Source organism: Dermacentor andersoni, chromosome 1, assembly GCF_023375885.2.
Source record: "Dermacentor andersoni chromosome 1, qqDerAnde1_hic_scaffold, whole genome shotgun sequence".
Taxonomy (NCBI): domain Eukaryota; kingdom Metazoa; phylum Arthropoda; class Arachnida; order Ixodida; family Ixodidae; genus Dermacentor; species Dermacentor andersoni.
The window spans coordinates 349,157,579-349,181,455 of record NC_092814.1 but is presented as its reverse complement, the minus strand read 5'-3'; the positions used below and the strand labels follow the sequence as shown (position 1 = coordinate 349,181,455).

General features: G+C 48.4%; 1 protein-coding gene across 1 annotated transcript; it reads left to right on the top strand.

The window, feature by feature from the left end:
- Positions 1-21,452: 21,452 nt before the first annotated feature.
- On the top strand, positions 21,453-22,500 carry LOC126516481 (uncharacterized). Its single transcript, XM_050166609.3, has one exon. The coding sequence runs from the start codon at positions 21,538-21,540 to the stop codon at positions 22,393-22,395; it is 858 nt and encodes a 285-aa protein (XP_050022566.1). The 5' UTR covers positions 21,453-21,537; the 3' UTR covers positions 22,396-22,500.
- Positions 22,501-23,877: the final 1,377 nt, after the last annotated feature.

Here is a 23,877-nt window from a genome sequence, read left to right as displayed (position 1 = left end):
GTGGCGGTTCGAGTTGTCCTACTAAACAAACTCATCACCATTTGCTCCCTTTACATACCCCCGCATTACCAACTGAACAAACATGAATTTCACTCCTTGATCGATCAATTGCCAGAACCTTATGCTCTTCTTGGCGATTTCAATGCGCACAGCTCCCTGTGGGGCGACTCCCGTATAGATGCGCGAGGTCGCCTTGTTGAACAGTTCCTTTTTTCTTCTGGAACGTGCCTTATCAATAAGAAAGAACCCACATATTACTCTCTTGCAAACCGATCCTTTTCGTCAATAGACCTTAGTATAGTCTCCCCGTCTGTACTGCCTGAACTTGAATGGGAAGTTACCGACAACCCTTACGGTAGCGACCACTTCCCTATACTGCTAAGATCATATAAAGAAAACGAATATCCACCATACGCTCCTAGGTGGAAGATTGAGACAGCTGATTGGGAGAAATTTCGATCTCTAACTAGTATCTCATGGGCTGACCTGTCTTCGTTAGGAATTGACGCTGCAGTCGAGTTTTTTACAGCATTCATAATAGATGTCGCATTTAAATGCATATCAGAAGTAAAAGGCTTGGCCTGCAAACGACGTGTCCCATGGTGGAACGACGATTGTAGGATCGCTCGTAAAAAACAGAACAGGGCGTGGGGGTTGCTACGCGCTTCTCCCACTGCAGAGAATCTAGTCAACTTTAAAAAAGTAAAATCCGAAGGCAGGCGAACCCGCCGACAGGCCAGACGAGAAAGTTGGCAGAAGTTCCTATCGAGTATTAACTCGTTCAGAGATGAGGCGAAAGCCTGGAACAGGGTCAATAGGTTAAGAGGGCGACAAGCACATGCACTTCCTTTGGTAAACACAGAAGGCGATACCCTACAAGATCAGGCGGACTCACTTGGGGAGCACTTTGAGAGCGTGTCAAGTGCCAACCATTACTCGCAATCCTTTCTCAAATATAAACAAATAGAAGAATGTAAGCCACTCATGAGAAAATGTCAACAGAATGAACCATACAACTGTCCTTTTAGCATTGCCGAGTTGAGAGCTGCCTTGAGCGCATGCAAGAGCTTTGCTCCGGGATCTGACAGAATCATGTATGAAATGATCAAAAACCTACATAAAGACACCCAAGTTACACTAGTCACACTTTTCAACACGATTTGGGCTGCGGGATACTTCCCGACTACATGGAAAGAAGCCATTGTGATCCCGGTTTTGAAACAAGGCAAAGATCCTTCCTCAGTGGCAAGTTACCGCCCGATAGCCCTGACAAGTTGCCTTTGTAAGGTATTTGAAAAAATGATCAATCGCCGTCTCGTGCACCTCCTAGAGTCCAGTAAAATGCTTGACCCATTTCAATGTGGTTTTCGGGAAGGGCGATCTACAACCGACCATCTTGTGCGCATCGAAGCGAGCATTCGCGATGCCTTCGTGCACAAGCAATCCTTCTTATCTGTATTTCTGGATATGGAAAAAGCGTACGACACAACCTGGCGGTACGGAATCCTGCGCGATCTTTCCGCGCTAGGTATCCGCGGCAATATGCTAAATACTATAGAGAGCTACCTAGAGAACCGTACATTTCGAGTGAAAATAGGTCCTGCACTGTCGCGTACATTTAAACAGGAAACTGGGGTACCCCAGGGTGGCGTACTCAGCTGCATGCTCTTTGTCGTAAAGATGAACACGCTTCGTGCATCTTTACCACCAGCTATTTTCTATTCCGTGTACGTAGACGATATACAAATAGGTTTTAAATCCTGCAACCTCACAGTCTGCGAGAGACAGGTACAGCATGGTTTGAACAAGGTGTCACAGTGGGCAGAGAAAAATGGATTTAAAATCAATCCTCACAAGAGTTCTTGTGTTCTGTATACAAGAAAGAGAGGCCTGGTTCCGGATCCTTGCTTAGAACTGTGTGGACAACAGATACCTGTAAACAAAGAACACAAATTTCTAGGTGTTATACTTGACAATAGACTCACTTTCATCCCACACATAAAATATCTTAAAGAAAAATGTCTGAAAACAATGAACCTCTTGAAACTTCTATCGCAAACTACGTGGGGTAGTGACAGGACGTGCCTAATGAATCTCTATAAGAGCCTGATTCGGTCACGATTAGATTATGGTGCCGTGATCTACCATTCTGCCGCCCCGAGCGCGCTAAAGATGCTAGATCCGGTCCACCATCTAGGAATCCGCTTAGCCACGGGCGCTTTCAGAACGAGTCCCATACAAAGTTTATATGCAGAATCGAATGAGTGGTCACTTCATATCCAGAGAACATACATCAGCCAAACATATTTTTTGAAAGTCCACTCTAATCCTCAATATCCGTGTTATAATACCGTTAACGAGATGACATACGCTACACTCTTTCGCAATCGTCCCTCCGTAAGACAGCCTTTCTCGCTGCGTGTGAGGGAGCTTAGTGAAGAAATGCAAGTTCCACTCCTCGAGCTTCGCCTAATGCATCCAGCCAAGCTGCTACCTCCTTGGGAGTGGCAGCTGATACAATGCGACACATCTTTCGTTCAAGTTACAAAGCACGCTTCAGACATTGAAATCCAAATGCATTTCCGGGAACTCCAACACAAACACTCCTGCACGGAGTTCTACACAGACGCATCGAAGTCACACGACGGGGTGTCCTACGCAGCCGTCGGGCCATCCTTCTCGGAAACCGATGTACTGCATGCGGAAACTAGTATCTTTACGGCTGAGGCCTACGCACTATTGTCGGCTGTGAAGCATATCAGGAAATCAAAACTCCAGAAAGCAGTCATATATACGGATTCCCTTAGTGTTGTGAAGGCCTTGATGGCATTCTCTAACCACAAAAATCCGGTAATTAACAAACTCTATTCTGCTCTGTGTAAAGCGTATGTAGGTAATCAGCATTTCATCATATGCTGGGTGCCAGGTCATAGGGGCATCGAAGGTAACGTCCTGGCGGACCAGATGGCCACGTCAGTTGCATCATTTTCTGCTAATCCCACCGCTGCAGTTCCTGTCACAGACCTGAAGCCCTTCTTACGGAGGAAACTACGGAACCAGTGGCAACGCCTATGGGACGCGGAAACAAATAATAAGCTCCACGTGATAAAGCCGCAGTTAGGATTCTGGCCTTCCGTAACAAAATCGCGCCGGACAGATGTCCTATTCTGTCGTCTAAGAATAGGACACACTTTTGGCACACATAACTTTTTACTCGCCGGAAACGAGCCTCCAACCTGTGGTAGATGCGGGGAGAGGCTGACCGTCCTCCACGTCCTTCTGGAGTGTCGGGCAGCCGAATCTGAAAGAAAGAAACATTTTCCCTTAGCATACCGCCAGAACATCCCCCTTCATCCAGTAATGTTACTCGGCCCAGAACCGCTGTTTGACTCCAGTGCAGTCCTGGGCTTCCTGAAAGATGTTGTCTTGCATGTTCTTAGCCCCACATGTTCGTAGCGGGTCCTCTCTTCAGAGGATACCGCTGTGATAGCTCTCTCGTATAGCACGCGCCTCTAGGCCTTTGTGTTTCAAGGGCTCTGGCGAGGCAGCAGTGCTCCAAATAATTTTACTATCTTATACATTTTCCATTTTGCATCATTCTCCTACGATGGATTTTAATGGTCATAGTTTTCTTCATTAATCATCGCCATAATTTTATAGCACGTAGATTTTACGCACTTTACAGCGACTATTTTTAGGCCACTTTACAGCCAAGTCACATCTTCCATAATACATCAACAATAACACTTGTCATGGCGCTCTTTGGCCAAACCTGGCCCTTGCGCCACTAAACACAACACATCATCATCATCGGTGGAGGCGGCGTGAACACTTCTGTATGCTTAGATTTACGCGTACGTTAAGGAACTCCAGCGGTCAAAATTAATCCGGAGCCCTCCACTGTGGTGTCTAGCGCCAGCCTAATGGGGCGTTAAACCTCGTGAATCAACGAATCAGTAGTTCGGGAAACTATTTGCACCACATAGCCACGAAATGAATGTTTGTCACGCAGTGCACGAGTCGTCAGAGGAGCATGTAAGTCACGTGATTCATTTTCGTTGCCCAGATTCCGGATTGCACTGTTTCGCCACACTACGTCATACATTGCTGGGCTGCTGAGTTGCGCTCTCTTATGCACTACTTTTTTAATATGGTACATCAGCAAAGCTCAAGATAGCAAAATGACGTGGCACTCCATGGCTGTACCTCAGAAGCAGGCTATAAATACGCGTGTTTCGTGATCCGCCCCACCACATGACAATCAGACTGCTCCGAGACAGCCAGGCGTGTCCCGTGCGTACTTCCCGTGAAGCCCCGAAATCGTGCTCAATTTACCATGAAGAAAGCAGCTGCCCGGAAAATGCCTGGCAAGACGAAGACAGACGGAGTGCGTACGTCTGCAAAGCCTGCTGACGCAGGGGCGGTAAGCCGTCCAGTACCCAGCCAGCCTATGTCGCCTGCGTGCACCAGGTCGCAGAAAGAACGCTTCGAGAAACAGACGGAACACCAGAAGCCACTACCTGAGCGCCGACGACAGCAACAGGGCACCAGCCGCTCAGCCCTGACGAACATTGGAAACGCGCTACCGCGGAACGGTGGGGCTACGGCACCGGAACGCGTCGGCGCACCCGTGGCTGAGCCGCTTTTGACATCGGGCGCCAAGACAAAACCTCGCACCGTCGTGTCACCACGCAAGAAGCAAGCCCTCTCGCCTGCTCGAAATAAGAAGGCTCGGTGTGATCCGGAAAATAAGCGCAAGAGAAACGCTTGAGTAGACGTGGGTGCTCCGTCAGCTGAAGGAAGGAAAGAAGCAACTTAACGGCAAGGACACGTCCAGTACCAGAGCCCGTCTCGCTACGGCGCTTTCATTCGTTCTACGGGCGCAACAGGCGTGCAGCTCTTCTGTTGCGGTCATGGAAAGATGAACACAACCGGAGCGACATGCCTTGGTGTCTGTACGCCTTCGTGTTCTCGTATCAACCCTTCAAGCTCTTACCTTCTGCACGGCTCAGTTTTTAAGACATGTTATAAAACCGTGTGGCTGTGTGCGCGATAATTTTTAGACCCGCCGTGATTTTAACCCCTTCATGTATGGCTTTTAAATAAACCGTAATAAAACAGCTTTACGTTGTGGCCTTCCTTGCGTGCCGCAAGACGGCGTCCGTGATTAGCAGACGGCGCAGTCTGCGCTCCCTGCGGTCTTTGAATTAGAACGGCACAATGGTCTGCAATGGCAACAGCTGGGGCTGTACGCCGCTTAGCAGGGTCGACATTTTGACAGACGCAATGTACCGTACTGGTATAAATTTGTCAATATTATTTGAGAAAAGAAGTTATGCAGATGGAAAACACATCAGGGAATCTGTGAAGTGAAGCTTTGTTGAGGTGGCTAAGCAAATGACATATAACTATATAGCTCATTTCGCTGCTGCGTCTTCCACGTGTAGGTAACTGGCGCGCGCACCCATGTGCTTTCGCGCATCCGTGCTGCGCAGTGTGATACATGCGGTGACCATCTCGAAGAGTTACTATGCGTTGGCGCGATAGGATTATGCATACGGTTGTTGTGCCAAGGATCGGTCCACCATTAGGCACGTGATTTATTTTTTTTAGTATGAGCTATTCGGCATGACAGCAGTCACGTTCAGGAAAGTGCGAGAAACTTCGCAAAGAAAGTTTCACTTCAAATGCTAACCCCCTGGGGTGAATTTCCGCATGGCTGCCATTGGCTGTTTTTAAGCAGACGGACTTTTCAGGCTAGTGGAACTCTGGAAGTGTTAGCCAGGGCCACCAATCAACAAACCTTGCCGGCGGATGTGGAACATACTTTATGCCGCAGGCGTCATGAGAACGTGATCTTTTTGGGTGAAGGCAACCGGTCAATAAACCCACACATGCTACCTTAAGGCATCAATGTTGCCGGATTCGAGACCCTCGCATGATAGTTATGTAATGACGAGAAGAAAGGGGGTTAACCCAGGGAACCGATTATTATCAGTCATATCGTAAGAAGCCAACAAACACTGAGACCAAGGACAACATAGGGGAAATTACTTGTGCTTAATAAATGAAATAACGACACGATATATTAATGGCAATGAAACTGGTTGAAAAGGCACCTTACCGCAAGTGGGGAACGATCCCACAACCTTCGCATTTCGTGTGCGATGCTCCACCAATTGAGCAACCGCGGCGCCGTTTCCCGATCCACTTTCTTGGGTATTTATGTTTCCTAGTAGAACTGTGGAAGTGTTAGCCAGGGCCGCCACTCACAGACCTTTCCGGCGGATGTGAAACATCCTTCATGTCGCAGGCGTCACGAGAACGTGATCTTTTTGGGTGAAGGCAACCGGTCAATAAACCCTACTCGATCTTGCCGTTGTGTTCTGGAGTTGGCCGACGTTGAGGAAGATTTTGAAATGAAAATTGGAGGTTTATTTACATTATTTGCAGTAATAACACAAAGTAATTAACAGTCCAAAAGTCATTCACAGCCTGCAGCAGGTCGGACGCTGCGGCCCGTGGCAAGAACAAAAAAATGAATGAATGAACGAATACCTCTGTGCTCCCTGTCTCTCGCTTTTATCCCCTTCGGTGTCTCGTGGTCACGTCATTTTCTGCAAATCGTCGAGCCTGCTCAGGTGTCACCATTTTCCTCCAGTGGTAGGCGCCCGTGCAAGTACCGTCACATTCGGCTCAGGGGGTCGCTCTAAGGGCTCCACTGTCCGAGGGAGGATTTGCCACCGGTGTTGCCTCCTGGCCTGCAAGTGCCGTCACACTGGGGGTCGCTCCAAGGCTCCCTTGCCACTGTGTTGCCTCCTGGTTTGCAAGCGCTCATCTGGAGGAGACGGGTTGTTTTCGAGCGACCTTTCAGAGCTGCAAAACAACTTAGTTTGGGACCCAGATTACCTGGAACCGTGCAAGGCTCTCGTGGCACTTTCGGGAAGAGTCGAGCGGGGGGACAATAGCTCGACGTGCGGCACATGAGGTGACAGTCGCCAACTTGTCTGGTAGGTCCGAGAACGTGTTAGACGCGCTTCTGCGCACCTGAATTAGGTGCGACGGCGATTCGATGTGGTCTGGTGGACTCGAGTGATGCCAGGAAAAGGGTCCATATCTAACAGCTCCTCCTAGCCCGGGAAGTTCGGAATGGCCGGTGAAATAAATTCGCTGCTCATGAGGAACGCTGAAGGAACATGTAGGGTACTGGTGACGAGCCTCGTGTGACGAACTTCGGTATCCCGGGCCCTGGAGAACGAAGTAAACAAACGAAACAACATAGCGCTGCACCACGTGCAAGCGCAGGCTCTTCACCCGTGACTGGCCAGACTATTACTAGGTCAAAATGAACCCTGATCTTTTCTTTCCCCAATTTTGATAAAGCAGTTCCAACCACCTCTGTAAACAGCTTTCCACATCTCATCGAATGCCGACAAGGCCAGAGTGATGTTGTCGTTGCAAACGAAACGAGAGAAAGTTAAACAATTAAGGAAAATAGCCGAACATAACTTAAGCGGCCTAACTTCACGAACAGCCTATTCTTACCCTATCGCAATGACGTACTTACCGCACGTACTGTTGCCACTGAAGAGTTTGGTAAACTCCACAGGTACGTAATCACAATCGCGCTAGCTTTGTGTTCCCTATTCAGAACGTGTACTTGCGTCGTAGGCAAACGTTTCATCACTCTTACTCACGTTTCTTCCTCTAGTCCATACAGGACACGTATCTTAAACGAATAACTAAACTTGCGTAACCTATGCACTCCGCAGAACCCTTAAAAATGCGTTTTCTAATAACTAGTTCCACGCACGCTTACTAGAGAAGTCAGAACGCGGCCGTCCTCAACACACACGAGCGACCCAGTCATAAACTATCTGCGCGCAGGACACGCGCTAATGGAAATAAGAACGCTGTTCAGTGCAAATTATGCACTTACTGAAAACCTACACGCTTAACCTTAGAAATTTCGAAAACACTTCTAAAAATAAAGAAGGTTAACTAATGTACACGCGCGTTACCATAGGCCTCTTACTGATAACCTTGGCGCTTCAGTTTACTCAAAAAAAAAAGCCAATCTACACATTAATTAACACCTCGCGAAAGTAAAGGTTTACATAAAACGCATCTTTCAAATCTAGGAGCTTCTCAAACGAAAACATAAAGCTCATACCATACATATTGAAAGAAACTCAGTCTCAAATTGTGAAAATTTCCCTATGCTCAAAAATGAAACACAATACGTTTTACTACTATAGAAGCCCTCTTGGTGTCCCGTTCCAAGCGTTTACGATGGTCTCATACTTTTGAACCGTACTCGAGGTGGTCGCGGTTCGAAAGTTATTCTGCCTACCCAGGAACAACACAAGACCAACACCCTATCAGCTCCTTCAAGACGTTGCAGTGTCTTACCAATTTGCCTCTTGGCGCAAGGCTGTTATCAGGAAGTCGACTGACCGCGTCGCGACTCCCTATCACCTCGTCTCGTCTTGCCACCTTGCCCTCCTTCGCACTACATGCTGCACTCCGAAAAGAACGACGAGAAACATAACTGGCTTGTGCCCTTTGTCCGCGTCCGCGCAGAACATGCTTCTCGGTCTATTTTTGAATGGTGGCTCGAACGTGCTTGATGCGCACACGTCGTCAACGACGACCGTACGTTTCTTTTTTTTTCGCGCCCTGCCTTTTTGCATCTTTCGCCATCTTCGGCTACGCTACACTATTCATCGCATTCTGATCTTTACGGCGCTTCTTTCAACGGGGCTTTTTCTCAAACTCCCTTTCATGCCGACTTCTCGCGCCTCCAACTGGCCGGTACTCATATCGTCGGCCCGGATCACTCTCCTACCCGCACAGTCTGAGTGATTTTCCTTTAAATCAACTCTCTCTTTGCCTCCGACTGGGGGACAGCTCTACCCGCTCTGGAGCAATGCAGCAGTCTTTACTCTATCTATGAAACTTGCACTATTGCCAACTGCGCTTTACTGCATTGCCCAGCTCACGCTGTGCATCGGCACTCAGCTCGTCGGTCTCGATCGCTGTCTCACGCGCACAGTCCGAATGATTCCTAACTAAATCATCCTTCTCTTGGCTACCTAGACTGGCGGATAGCTGCACCGATCCCTGAAAAATGCGGTTGTCTTCCCTTGAGCTACGCAGCTCGCAATTCTGCGTACTGCCTTCAACTGCATCGGCCAGCTGGCACTTCCCTTCGGCACGCAGATCTGACTCGACATGGGTGCTCGCGTCTGTCGGGTCAGCAGTACTCTGTGCTTCGTTAACAAGCTCGTTAACATTACACGAGACGCACGCGCGCGGTTGCTTTGCCAATTCATTCACAGCTGGCCTAGCTGTCTCTACAGTGCTATGTTGGCATTGCACCTCTTCGCTCTCACTACGGCTTTTAACGACCTCTGTTGCCACTAAGGCATCGTTAGGAGCTAGCCCTTTCCGTTCACCTATGAATCTGCTGCTAATCTCACAGGCAATACTTCTTTCGTCGGCTTTCGGCGAAAATCCGCTAGATACTTCCTTATTCTTTTGCTTTGTACTACCTACAGAATTTTCAGACAGCCGTTGTCTTTGTGCCTTTAACTGCCGAAAATCTTATATCTGTTTTTTCAACGCTGCCATCTCTTTCTCGTGCTTTTGCTCACGCTCACGTTCACGTTCTTGACGCTCACACTCACTCTCAAGTTCTTGACGCTCACGCTCCCGTTCATTCTCACGTTCTTGACGCTCACGGTCCCGTTCATTCTCACGTTCTTGACGCTCACGCTCACTCTCACGTTCTTGACGCTGACGCTCACGCGTTTCTTGTATTACCTCCCAAGCAATCTTAATGCTTTCATAACCATTGCCCCTATCTTGAATTGCCTCTATGATAGCTGGCTTTTTCATCTGTTCGTCCGCCTCAACTCCCAACTCGTCGCACAAGTCTGACCTCGTCAACCTTCTAAGATCCATGACCGCTGCCCCGACTGGTGGTTAGAACCGTTTTCCTGAAATAATTTCTTCATACACACAATATGCAACAAATTCCCGATTCCTAGAAGTATCAAAATAAACACACCACATTTAGAGTCTGGCGAATCAAAAAGAAAGAAATAAACACGCGCTCACTTACCGATGCAGCACCACGCCATCTGGTCCATCGGTTCGCTGTTCCCGGTTCCTCAGGACTTCCTGAATGAAAGACTCTTTCTTCTTCGCTGTTCCCAGTTTCTCAGGACCTCCTTGGACGAAGGCTTTTTCTTCTTCGATGTTCCCGGTTCCTCAGGACACTGTGGGGCGAAAGCTCTAACTTCTTCGCTGTTCGATGTCCTTCAGGACTTCTTTGGACGAAGGTTCCTCCCTATCGCTGTTGCGGCTTCCTCGGGACTTCTTCGGACGAAGGTTCATCCTTATCGCTGCCACCAGTTATTGTATCTTGCCGTTGAGTGCGGGAGTTGGCCGACATTGAGGAGGATTTTGAGATGAAAACTGGAGGTTTATTTACATTATTTACAGTAACAACACAAAGTAATTAACAGTCATAAAGTCATTGACATCCTGCAGCAGATCGGACGCTGCAGCCCGTGGCAAGAAGAACGAAAAAAATGAATGAAGGAATGCTTTTCTCTGCTCCCTGTCTCTCGCTTTTGACCCCTTCGCTGTTTCAGGGTCACGTCATTTTCGGCCAATCGTCGAGCCCGCTGAGGTGTCGTTATTTTCCTCCAGTGGTAGGCGCCCATGCAAGTGCCGTCACATGCTCAGGGCTGAGGGGGTCGCTCCAAGGGCTCCACTGTCCGAGGGAGCACTTGCCACCAGTGTTGCCTCCTGGCCTGCAAGTGCCGTCACAATCGGCTCAGGGGGGCCGCTCCAAGGGCTCCATTGTCCGAGGGGTGACTTGCCACGGCGTTGCCTCCTTGTTTGCAAGCGCTCAGCTGGAGGAGACGGATTGTTTTCGAGTGACCTTTCAGAGCTGCAAAACAACTTCACTCGGGACCCAGATTACCTGGAACCGCGCCAGGCTCCCGTTGCACTTTCGGGAAGAGTGAAGCAAGTGGAGAATAGCTCGACGTGAGGCGCACGAGGTGGGGGCCGCCAACTTGTCTGACAGGTCCGGGAACGTGTTAGACGCGCTTCTGCGCACCTTAATTGGGTGCGACGGCGATTCGATGTGGTCTGGTGGACTCGAGTGATGCCAGGAAAAGGGTCCATATCTAACAACCCACACATGCTACCTGAAGGCATCAATGTTGCCGGATTCGAGACCGTCGTTATGTAATGACGAGAAGAAAGGGGGTTAACCGAGGGGCCCGATTTTTATTAGACATAAGAAGCCAACAAGCACTGACACCACGGACAACATAGGTGAAATTACTTGTGCTTAATAAATGAAATAAAGACACGATAAAGTAATGGAAATGAAAGTGGTTGAAAAAACAACTTGCCGCAAGTGGGGAACAATCCCACAACCTTAGAATTTCGCGTGCGATGCTCCACCAATTGAGCTACTGCGGTGCCGTTTCCCCATCCACTTTGTTGGGTATTTATGTTTCCTAGTAGAACTCTGGAAGTGTTATCCAGGGCCACCACTCACAGACTTTGCCGGCGGATGTGGTACATCCTTTACGCCACAGGCGTCACGAGAACGTGATCTTGTTGGGTGAAGGCAACCGGTCAAAAAACCCACACATGCTGCCTGAAGGCATCAATGTGGTTGGATTCGAGACCCTCGTTATGTAATAACGAGAAGAAAGGTGGTTAACCGAGGGGCCTGATTTTTAATGGACATATCATAAGCCAACAAACACTGACACCAAGGACAACATAGGGGAAATTACTTGTGCTTAATAAATGAAATAAAGACACGATAAATTAATGCAAATGAAAATGGTTGAAAAAACTTGCCGCAGGTGGGGTAAGATGACACAACCTTCGCATTTCGCACACACTCTTCACTTTTCATTCGTAGACAATTCGCTATGTGTGATTCCAGCCGATAAAGAAGGCGGTTTTGCTGTGTTACCTGCTGAGTACTTTAACGCCAAGGCTCTAGAAGCCACCAGTACCACGTTTAACTGTCATAGGGAGGTGTCGCTGGCTATGGCAAAGGCGGTGGCAAACGCATGTGCAACAGACTAAATCCACAAAATTAACCAAGGCCTTTGAAAACAACAAGCGTGATCATGGGGTACAAGTTTTTTTCAATGCCAAAACTCATAAATGCGGTGTCCCGTTACGGGTGATTGTACCAGAAATTGATGCTTGGCAAAAGCTGTTGGGGGTGTTTTTACAAGTTAAGTAGGGCCTTCTGCCTGTAAGCGACCCTTTCCTTGTTATTAGCTCAGACACTGTGATGGATTTTTAGAAATTACATTTTGACCGTGGCCTTCAGGCGTTTTCTATCGATGTTAAGGACCACTATTATTCTTTGCCGCACAGAAGCCTACTGTCCTGTCTTAGGCAATGTGTTGATAAGTATGGTGCTGTTTCCTTCAGAATGAGGCCGGCATGTCTTGCAGTCAGTTATTAGAACTCTTATAGCTTTATGCTGACTCCGCTTTCATCACTTGGAATAACCAATGTTTTTGCAGAAGAGTGGCGTTTGTATTGGCTCCTGCACTGCTCACATTCTTACTGAGTAGTTTTTATCCTGTTTAGACTGCGACATTTCACTACAAGTGCAAGGCACTGGAGTTTTTAAGATATTTAGATACTTGATGACTTTCTAATTTTCATTGACTGCTCTTCTGATGCCTTCATTCTGGAAGCAAAGAAAGCGTTAGAAATTATTCAGAAGTGCTTAGTTCCCCTTGAAACTACTCAGGAGTTGCCGGTAGAGAGGTCTATTCGCTTTCTTTATCTTCGCCTGAGCTTTCAGGACAGCCACACGTGCTGATCGTGTGAGCCGCGAGCGAACAAGCCACTTGTGTCATATACGTCCGCACATTCTAAGCTTGTTAAGCGGGCCATTATCAGTTTGAGATTCAAGAATGTCATTAGCAAGTCTTGCTGCCATGTAGTGGACGTACGTTTTCTAAAGCAAACTCGATGTTTGTCCTTGGCTCGATATCCTAAGATGGTGTAAGTGTCTGCTGCGGAACGTATTTTAAGAGAAGCGCGATCCAACACGCAGAAGTCAGTTGCCGATGCCCCTTCCGGCAAACGCCCTAAAGTAAGTGTTGTGCCTTACATGCACGGCATATCCCTTAACACCCGCAACGGGGGATTGGCCAAGAAGTGGGAGGTACATATCGTGTCACTAACTATTGTTCCGTGTTTATGATGAATATGATTTCCATACTATGGCACGTGCCTACTACAGTGAAGCGGCCACGATTCGTGCCCATGTGTTGATTATGATCGTGATTTCCATACTATGGCTTATAAGCACAACAGGGGATCGGCAAAGACGCATGTCCACGTGTTGATAATGGTGGTGATGATTTCCATGAAATGATACAATGGGGGATTGGCCAAGAAGTGGCCGGCACATCTAAGGTAAATAACAAGAAATGGAGACATACTTTTTTTTTTGTATTGTCTGCGTACATTATTTTAACTCTGTGTAATTCCTCGTCTATTTATATGCGCATCGCGGTCTAAATCACCGCCGCCTGTGTGTATTTGTGACTTTGTTTACAAACTCATTGTGGTGCACCTTGTATTTGTCTTTTATACTGATATGTTTATCGGTGTGTAAGGACTGCGTGCTGTGAATTTGCGACCCTATGACGGGGTTTCTTTTCATTTCCCGAAATATCTTTTTTAACTTGTTGTTTCCGCTATGCGAAAAGGCGACTACGTGTCTTTCTTTTATTTTCACTTCAATAATAAAGAAGAGACATACAAGCCAATATAATATTTGTGACATTGCGTATCACGGGTGCGCGAAAGAACAAGCGGGCGGCGGTTTCCCTTTCGTGAAAGACTCAGAAAAAAAAATTGAACACACATAAAATTTCATTAACCGCTTCACGGAAGGTTCGATTCACATAGATTCCAACGTGTAGGTTGAATCTGAATATTTTTGTTCATTCCTTTTTTCTGCAGGCAGATTTAGATTTACGAAACGCGCCAGAACGTTGCCGTTAAGCACAGTTCATAAAACAGAAAATGTATTGACGTGTCGTCAAGTGCGTCATCATTGGGAAGTGCAGGAGGCAGTCGAATACCATATCGAGCACTCGATACCCAGCCCCTGTGGCCACGTTTCGGTGGAGGCGGCGTGAACACTTCTGTATGCTTAGATTTACGCGTACGTTAAGGAACCCAGCGGTCAAAATTAATCCGGAGCCCTCCACTGTGGTGTCTAGCGCCAGCCTAATGAGGCGTTACACCTCGTGAATCAACGAATCGGTAGTTCGGGAAACTATTTCCACCACATGGCCAAGAAATGAATATTTGTCACGCAGTGCACGAGTCGTCAGAGGAACATGTAAGTCACGTGATTCACTTTCGTTGCCCAGATTCCGGATTGCGCGGTTTCGCCACACTACATCATTCATTGCTGGGCCGCTGAGTTGCCCTCTCTTATGCACTTCTTTTTTAACATGGTACATCAGCAAAGCTCAAGATAGCAAAATGACGTGGCACTCCATGGCTGTACCTCAGAAGCAGGCTATAAATACGCGTGTTTCGTGATCCGCCCCACCACATGACAATCAGACTGCTCTGAGAAAGCCAGGCGTGTCCCGTGCGTACTTCCCGTGAAGCCCCGAAATCGCGCTCAATTTACCATGAAGAAAGCAGCTGTCCGGAAAATGCCTGGCAAGACGAAGACAGACGGAGTGCGTACGTCTGCAAAGCCTGCTGACGCAGGGGCGGTCAGCCGTCCAGTACCCAGCCAGCCTATGTCGCCTGCGTGCACCAGGTCGCAGAAAGAACGCTTCGAGAAACAGACGGAACACCAGAAGCCACTACCTGAGCGCCGACGACAGCAACAGGGCACCAGCCGCTCACAGCCCTGACGAACGTTGGGAACGCGCTACCACGGAACGGTGGGGCAGCGGCACCGGAACCCGTCGGCGCACCCGTGGCTGAGCCGCTTTTGACATCGGGCGCCAAGACAAAACCTCGCACTGTCGTCTTCACCACGCAAGAAGCAAGCCCTCTCGCCTGCTCGAAAGAAGGCTCGGTGTGATCCGGAAAATAAGCGCAAGAGAAACGCTTAGGTAGACGTGAGTGCTCCGTCAGCTGAAGGAAGGAAAAAAAGCAACTTTGTGGCGAGGACACGTCCAGTACCAGAGCCTGTCTCGCGACGGCGCTTTCATTCGTTCTACGGGCGCAACAAGCGTGCAGTTCTTCTGTTGCGGTCATGGTAAGACGAACACAACCGGAGCGACATGCCTTGGTGCCTGTACCCCTTCGTGTTCTCGTATCAACCCTTCAAGCTCTTACCTTCTGCACGGCTCCGTTTTTAAGATATGTTATAAAACCGTGAGGCTGTACGCGCGATAATTTTTAGACCCGCCGTGATTTTACCCCCTACATGTATGGCTCTTAGATAAACCGTCATAAAACAGCTTTACGTTGTGGCCTTCTTTCCGTCCCGCACGACGGCGTCCGTGATTGGCAGACGGCGCAGTCTGCGCTCCCTGCGGTCTTTGAATTAGAACGGCACAATGGTCTGCAATGGCAACAGCTGGGGCTGTACGCCGCTTAGCAGGGGAGACATTTTCACAGACGCAATGTACCGTACTGGTATACATTTGTCAATATTATTTGAGAAAAGAAGTTATGCAGATAGAAAACGCACCAGGGAATCTGTGAAGTGAAGCTTTGTTAAGGTGGTAAAGCAAATGCGGTATAACTAGGCTCATTTCGTTGCCGCGTCTTAGACGTGCAGGTAACTGGCGCGCGCACCAATGTGATTTAGCGCATCGGTGCTACGCAGGGTGACACTTGCGGTGACTATCTCGAAGAGTTTGCGTTGGCCGGGTGGGATTATGTATATGATTGTTGTGCCAAGGATCAGTCCACCATTAGGAACGTGATTAGTTTTTAGTATGAGCTATTCGGCATGGCAGCAGCCACGGTCAGGAAAGCGTGAGGGTTCGCAAAGAAAGTTTTGCTTTAAAATGCCGACCCCCAGGGATGAATCTCCGCATGGCTGCCATTGGCTGTTTTTAAACAGACGCTCTTTCCACGCTAGTGCCAAGGTCCCCTTCATTTTTTGCCCAAGCAGAAGGGCGATACTTTGGCCAAATGGCGGCGCACACGATCGTTCACGTTGTCATGGCAAGGGGAACATCAGCCGCGTGGCGCCTCCTCACCCTAGCGCTCTTTGTTTTTTGTTTTTTGTTTTTATTATGACGACCCGCTCCTTTCTACCATTCTCCATGCACCTTCACTTTTGCTTTCTTCCTGAGCGCGGCGCGTATTTTTCTTTTATCGCGCGCGCTACCCCAGGCATTGTTTGTGAACAGCTGCGTGGTGCGCCGTGGGTTCTTTATGCGTTGGCACGCGCGCAGTCTTGTCCATACTTTGAGTATGCAAGCATATGCCAGAACGTATATAAATTCCACTTCCAATACAACAGATCTTTGGCCTCGTTTTATGGACTTCAGTTTCCGCAAACAAATATTTTGGGATAACTTGGTATGACACATGCTCAGAAAATAAACGAAAGTGAAAAATGCATGACATGGGCATGACTGCTAAAGAACACAAAAGTTCAGACAGTGAAATAAAATAATAGAATTCAAGAAAACGCCAAGGCCGTTTCATGTACACACATGTAAAATATTTTTACATAATGCCCTAAAGACCAAAGTGTAGAGCTTCTGATGTGCGCTCTGAGAGCTTTTGACATACTCATTGCAATATTGCACAAAACTGGACGACGTGTATGACATAGTCATGAAAACTAAAGAAAGGGAAAATTCACTGGTAATTGCAAAAACAATGACACGCTAAATAGGTAAAAAATAAAATAAAATGCTAAGATTGTTTTATTGACGGCCATACAAAAAAAAAAAAAAAAAAACAAGCGCCTACCTTTAAACCTCCAACATATCCAGATTTTCTGGACACGAGGGGTTAATTCGCGTGAATGCCACCACGTGGCGTACTGACCTTAAACGTTTCAAACTTCCCGCGGTGACGCGTGATGACGTCAACAAAAGAAAAAGAAAACCAAAAGCTATCCCTGTGCATTGAACTTCGCCACAATGCTTGTTTCGCCGGCGTTACCAGTGTTCTTGATAAAGCGTAGCCGCTCGTCGCCTGGAAATGACTTTTCATCCAAAGAGCGTTTGGTAGCGACGAGCGATGATGGGTTCTGGGCTTTTGATACGGTTCTTTTTTTTTTTTTTTTTTTTTTGATGCTACGAATTAAACAAGCTAGGCTAACCGTCAGAAGCACTACGTGGCAGCCTTTCTTCAGTCGGTACATATTGTTAACGTCCGAACATCGCACAGCGACTACGAGAGACGCCGTTGTGGACGGCTTTGGATTTTGACCTATCGATTTCGTTAAGGTGCCCCCAATTATTTCGCTAGCGACTTTGCTATCCGCGCTCACGGGCTACCGCCACAGCTGCAAATCGAGATGGGCTGAAGTATTAATACATATACATGGATATGTTGGTTTTGCACCTTGACGCAAAAGTCAAGACACAAAAATAGCGCAAACTGTCTCTGTGTCGTCGTCTGTAAGCATGCAGTGGCCAAAGCTACTCGCAATATTATGTCACATTTACTGGCCACCAGGCCAGGTACACCCTTGGGTTTGACATATACAGTACTTGCAGTTAGTTTCCAAGGTAGTCTCCTATGACGGTTATCCACGTGCGTGAAGGAAGACCGCTATTTAAAATTATTGCGCAGTAATATATACGGGATTTGCATGCTCTCCATATGTCTACCATATTGCCGTTGTGCCTTTATAACATAGCCGCAATGTAGACTAGCACTTATCGAACGCCATAAAGGCTACCGACGTATTCAATGACCTCGCGCACAGCTCCTGACAATTACTTGTATTCAAGAGTTGTGCGACTTCCAAGGACATCCTTACCGAATGTTACATAACACATTATAAGATTTTACATGCCAAAACTACGATCTCATTGTGAGGCATGCCGTAGTGGGTATTCGGGAATAATTTAGACTACTTGGGGTTCTTTACCATGCGCCTAACCCTAAGTACACGGGTGTTTTCGCATTTCACACCCATCGAAATACGGCTGCCATGGCTCGGGTTCGATCCCGAGACCTCGTGATTAGCAGCCAAACCCAATAAAAACTAAGCAACCACGGAGGGGAAGGAATGTTGGCAGTTCGAGGAAGGTGACTGTCGGCACGTGAGACAATTTGTTCCCATCCTCATTGCACGAGAATCGGTACCAGCCGTCGAAGAATGACACGTTGGATTCACTCTATTTAATGTGATGAATTTCACGTCCAATATTTCACACCCGAATCACCCTGTAACTGACGACCAGGCATCTCGCTTATAAGTGCAGTCGCCTGACTGTTGTCGGGCGCTGGCGTCGGCCACAGGACCTACTTGACCTCTTTTCAACACTTGCCGCCATTCTCTCCTTATTTTGCACCATCGGGTTTCACCTGAACTGCTTCAACAGCCCATTTATTTTTGCCAAAATTTGGCCACCCTGTCAACGTAATGCTTTCTTATTTTTAGGTCATCTTTTATATTTAGGCTAATGCTGTCCTGAGATTTCCAGCGGTTTCACCTTTCACAAAATGCCCGCATTTTTGCCGGCCTCTGTTCATATTTTGCAGGATATTTAATAGAGGTTGAAACCATTGCATGGCTCCCTGACCACGCTGCTCGAAAAAGTAATTTTATTTCCCTGAGGTCTTGTGCAAGCTCCTGCCTTCTTGCCGTTCATCAACCTCCGGGTTTCCCTGTCACTTGCATCCCAATTTTACGACTGCAATCCCACGGAAGTTGGCAACAATATAATGTCCATGGCATTAAAACCGTTTAAATCAATTATACCGTGCAGACGGCTGCCGCTTTTGTTCACTCTGAATGCAGACATTGCATTAATGAGCGCCATTCTTAAGCATATAAATTGATAGTCCAAAAAATTATGCGGATCTCACGTATGTGTGAATTGATGTAAACGAAGCTTTATGTGTTCTTTGTTGTCATTGTCGTACGTAATCTCCACAGAGTAGTCAGGCACCCTGAATGAAGTGCTGTCAATGTTTGCCTGATTACGCCCGCCATTGTGATGCAAATAAATGCAACTTCAACTCATTTTCTCAGAAATAAACGCTGAATGAAACGCTGACGTCATCCTGAACAAGATCATCAAGTGCCGTAGTGCTCGATCTTATGATGCCCCTATTGGCCAGGTTATTTTCGTGTGTGTGTGTTTTTTTTTTTTTTTTTTGGGGGGGGGGGGGGGGCGATGTGCTCTTGTACCGTGCAAACGTCCCTTGGACGTCTCTAATGTGCTCGTTTTTATTCTCAAGCACCCAATGAAAACAGTCAACGCTGCAATTCAAGATGTCCTGGTGACAGGCCACCATGGCGTGTCACGCAAGTATGACCACGCTAATTCGTTTGGGTTGGCATATACTATTTTAAGCGTCATACTTCGCCACATTCATTTTTCGAGCTATGCCAGAGCTCGAAAAGGCCGGCCGACTAACTAGGTCCATTTCCTCTGTTTACTTCCGCAAAGTGTGCATCTACCGCTGTGGTTAGCAAATATGCCCAGCGCTATGCTGTTACTCAAGCTTTTCTGGCGACCTGAGCAACTGAAGTCGAAGGCTTTGTTGAAACGGCGTCGACGTTCAATATGGCTCTCCTTAAGTACTTTTCGCGGACTTCGCCTCACCGCCTTCTCTCCAGTGTCATCTCTTACACTACTCGCTCCTGCTAGACACAACATAAACACGCAACGATCTTAATGAAGTATCAATTGCACGCTAGCTGACATACTGTCTATGTACCTTTCCGCTGAGCACTGGGATTCGAGCGTGGTCCTGTCTATGGGGACATTATCGGTCTACAGCCTCGCTCTACAACACTGCTCGTTACTCGACACTTTTTTTTTTGTCGACAGCAGCATACTGTATTTCCTCTGAATATACTTTCGGCTTTAGGTGTGACCTTGCACGCCCGCTTATTCTGTTACGTTGACGGCGACCTTTGTTGTCAGGCTGCTGTCTCATTCTGAGGTTCGCCCTCACCACAGAGCACAGAAAGTTGTTTTCACAAACAAACCACCTGGATTCGAGCCCATGTATTCGCAGCATCCTCCATTTGGGAGCTGGGCGCGCTAACCATTACGCTACTACCTCCCTCCACAACTTTCTCTTTATCTGCCGTCCCACTTCTCGTTCTCGTCGCAGACGCAGGCAGAACGGACGCAGAAACGAAAAAAAAAGTAAAGATTGCTTGAGCCGCCAGCTGACACATGACCTTAACTTTGGCAGGTTATTCTCATTGGAGCGCATGTGCTTGCGGCTAAGTGCAGATCGTGGGTCGCCTTAGCTTTATTGTAAGTTTGCTTTCACCGACTCTTTTCGGATAAAACTGAAACGCCGGACAAAAATGAGACCTACCGTTGTATTTTTTTCTTGTTTTCTAAGTTTAAACCAAAAACACTCATTCGCACAGACAGTGATGTTTTAAAGAAATGGCATAAGGATGATATATTTCGAGGCCATGTCATTGCCAATACGGGTCAGCTCCACGTATCGACGAAAAGGCATCACACTGCCGATGCATACGGCAGGTTACTGAATGATGAAAACAGGAAACACGACTGTTTTTCAGTTCACGCAACTTATTAGACCCAGAACACCAGGCGCCCACCACCATGATATTTTTTTGACAACAGCGACACACAACGGCGGACTGATATCTTCTTAGAGGGTTTTAATTTTATTTTTCCTCACAGAACCGCAAGCACAGGAAGCGCCGCGCCGTATACCGCGGCTACGTACTCTAGCCGCCCTCATTTTCCTCTAACAATATGGCCGCCGGCGGCTTCACGCGTTCCCGTAGCCGGTGAATTTGACTGTCACTCCAGCAGTTTAAATATATAACCTCTTTGCGTAGAAACGACAGCATCATTGCTAATATATTATTAGCTTGGATATCTTTGGCACCAGACCCTGTCTTCTAACGCGTTTGTAGCGGCGCGGCGATGGAGCTGCGCACCACCCCCGCAGCCATAAACAACTCCGCGGGGCGTCCCGCGGGCCTCCCGTAAGCGGACCTTCACGAGTGTTGGACACCAGGCACACGGACACATGATCCGACTCACTGTGCCGAAGGTCGTGCGCGATCTCCCTTTTCTTATTACTTTGTTTACTGCTTTCCTTTCGCACTAGGTCCGCGCACCGCACTTCTCTATGCTCCTTTTCCTTCTTTTGTCCTCTCTTTCTCTAAAGCCCTCGCCACTTCCGGCGCGCTGCGCGCGCCCGCTCAATTCTCTCTGTTTAGACAGAATAAACTAGACCTTGTTACCGAAAAGACGTGTGTCCGTCTCGTTTACCACGGCTCTACAAAGTGGTGACCCGTAGTTTTCTTCGCGGCACTGCCGAAGTTATTGTGGAGCCATGCACAGCAACGAGATGCAACCAGACACTGAACTTACGGGCACGACCGAGCAACAAGACGTCTCTGCGGTTTCCATCCGACTCCCACCATACTGGGACCGCAACCCTGCAGTTCGGTTTCTTCAAGCGGAATCGCAATTTATTCTCTCTGGCGTTCGCACGGAACAACGCAAGTACCACCTAGTTGTTTCGGCACTGTCGCCTACTGCTGCAGAAGAAGTTGCCGACCTGCTTTCTGGACCGGCTTCCGCCACTCCATACAGCGATTTTAAGGCTGCACTTCTCGAGCGTACAACAACATCGCAGCGAGCCCGCATGCAGCAGTTGCTCTCCGCAGAGGACTTGGGAGACCGTCGGCCAAGCCAGCTCCTTCGCCGTATGCGACAGCTCATGAGCGGCAACACAACAGTAAACGACGACCGCCTCCTTCGGGAATTGTTCATGCAGCGCCTTCCAGTAAACGTTCAGATGATACTCGCTACAGCCACGGTAATGGACCTCAACAGCCTGGCCAGCCTGGCGGACAAAGTCATGGAGGTGGTGACGCCAGCGGTGTGCAACGTAACACCATCAAGCACCACTGCGAGTTCAGTGCCGCAAACATCATCCTCCGCCGCTTCTCCCATCGACGTGCTCTGCAATCGCCTTGAACAATTAGTTTGTGCTGCGGAGCGTCATCGCACTTCACCCCGTCACGGAAGGTACCGCAGCTCGAGTAGATCACGGCGTCCAAGAGAACAACGCTCCCGGTCTCAAACGCCACCACGGGTATGCTTTTATCACCGCCGCTTCGGGCAGGAGGCGCGCCACTGCCTCCGTCCTTGTGCATGGCAGGGAAACCAGCCGGCCGACCTTTAATGGCGACAACCGGTCAGGGCCAAAGCAAAAGTCGCCTATTTCATGTCATGGACAGAACCACAGGCCAGCCATACCTGGTGGACACCGGGGCGGAGGTCAGCATTATTCCCGCGCAAGGTTCCGACCGAACTACACCGCCGACCTCCTATCTTCAAGCTGTCAACGGTAGCAGGATACCTGTTTACAAGTCGCGGTCCCTCACCCTGAACCTTGGCCTGCGCCGCGTGTTCCGTTGGGTTTTCCTCGTCGCTGACGTTCGCCGTGCTCTTATTGGCGCTGATTTCCTGGACCACCATGGACTGCTGGTCGATGTGAAACGCCAACGCCTGCTGGACACCGCTACGTTGCTCTCTGTTCATGGCGTCGTTTCCTGTGACTCGCCTATAGTCGCCCCAACCACAACAATTGCTGGTGATCCTTTTGCTTGCCTCCTTCAAAAGTTCCCCAACCTCACGCGACCACCCGACTGGACAAAGCCCGTACAACATGATGTACGTCATCACATCCTAACAACTGGTCCACCTGTATTTGCTCGCCCACGACGACTCGCCCCAGACAAACTCAAAATTGCCCGAGCAGAGTTCGAACACATGTTGGAACTTGGAATTATACGACCATCGTCCAGCAGCTGGGCGTCTCCGCTCCATCTGGTCCCCAAGAAATCAGGTGACTGGAGGCCATGTGGGGACTACCGATCCCTGAATGCAAAAACCATTCCGGACCGGTACCCACTGCCTAACATCCAAGATTTCACGTCGGCACTGGATGGCACTACAGTATTTTCCAAAATTGACCTGGTACGAGCCTTTCACCAAATTCCTGTCGCACAAGAAGACATACCAAAAACAGCAATTACCACTCCATTTGGCCTCTTTGAATTTTTGAGAATGCCATTCGGTCTCCGAAATGCTGCACAGACATCACAGCGGTTCATCGACACAGTCTGCCGTTCGTTTTCGCCTACGTTGACGACTTGCTTGTGGCAAGCTCATCCCACGAAGAGCACCTCCAACATCTCCATCAGCTTTTTGAGCGCCTATCAGCAAATGGTATCGTCGTCAACACTGCCAAGAGCGAGTTCGGAGTACCATCACTTGATTTTCTCGGCCATCGCTTGGATAACAACGGCATCCGCCCTCTTCCTCACAAAGTGCAAGCCATCATGGAGTTCCCCAAGCCAGCTTCAATTACTAAGCTGCGCCAGTTTCTAGGCCTGGTAAACTTTTACCGCCGATTCATTAGAAACTGTGCTATGCTGCTGGAACCACTCGAGCGCTTGCTCTGTGGCAAACAATCGTCAACTGCACTGCCCTGGGACAGCACAACAGATGAAGCTTTCAATTCTATCAAGCACGCGTTGGCCGATGCCACACTGCTAGCTCATCCCAACCCCAGCTATCCGTTGTCGCTCATGACGGATGCCTCCAGCTCTGCGGTCGGAGCGGTACTGCAACAAAAAGTAAACGGTGGGTGGCAGCCCCT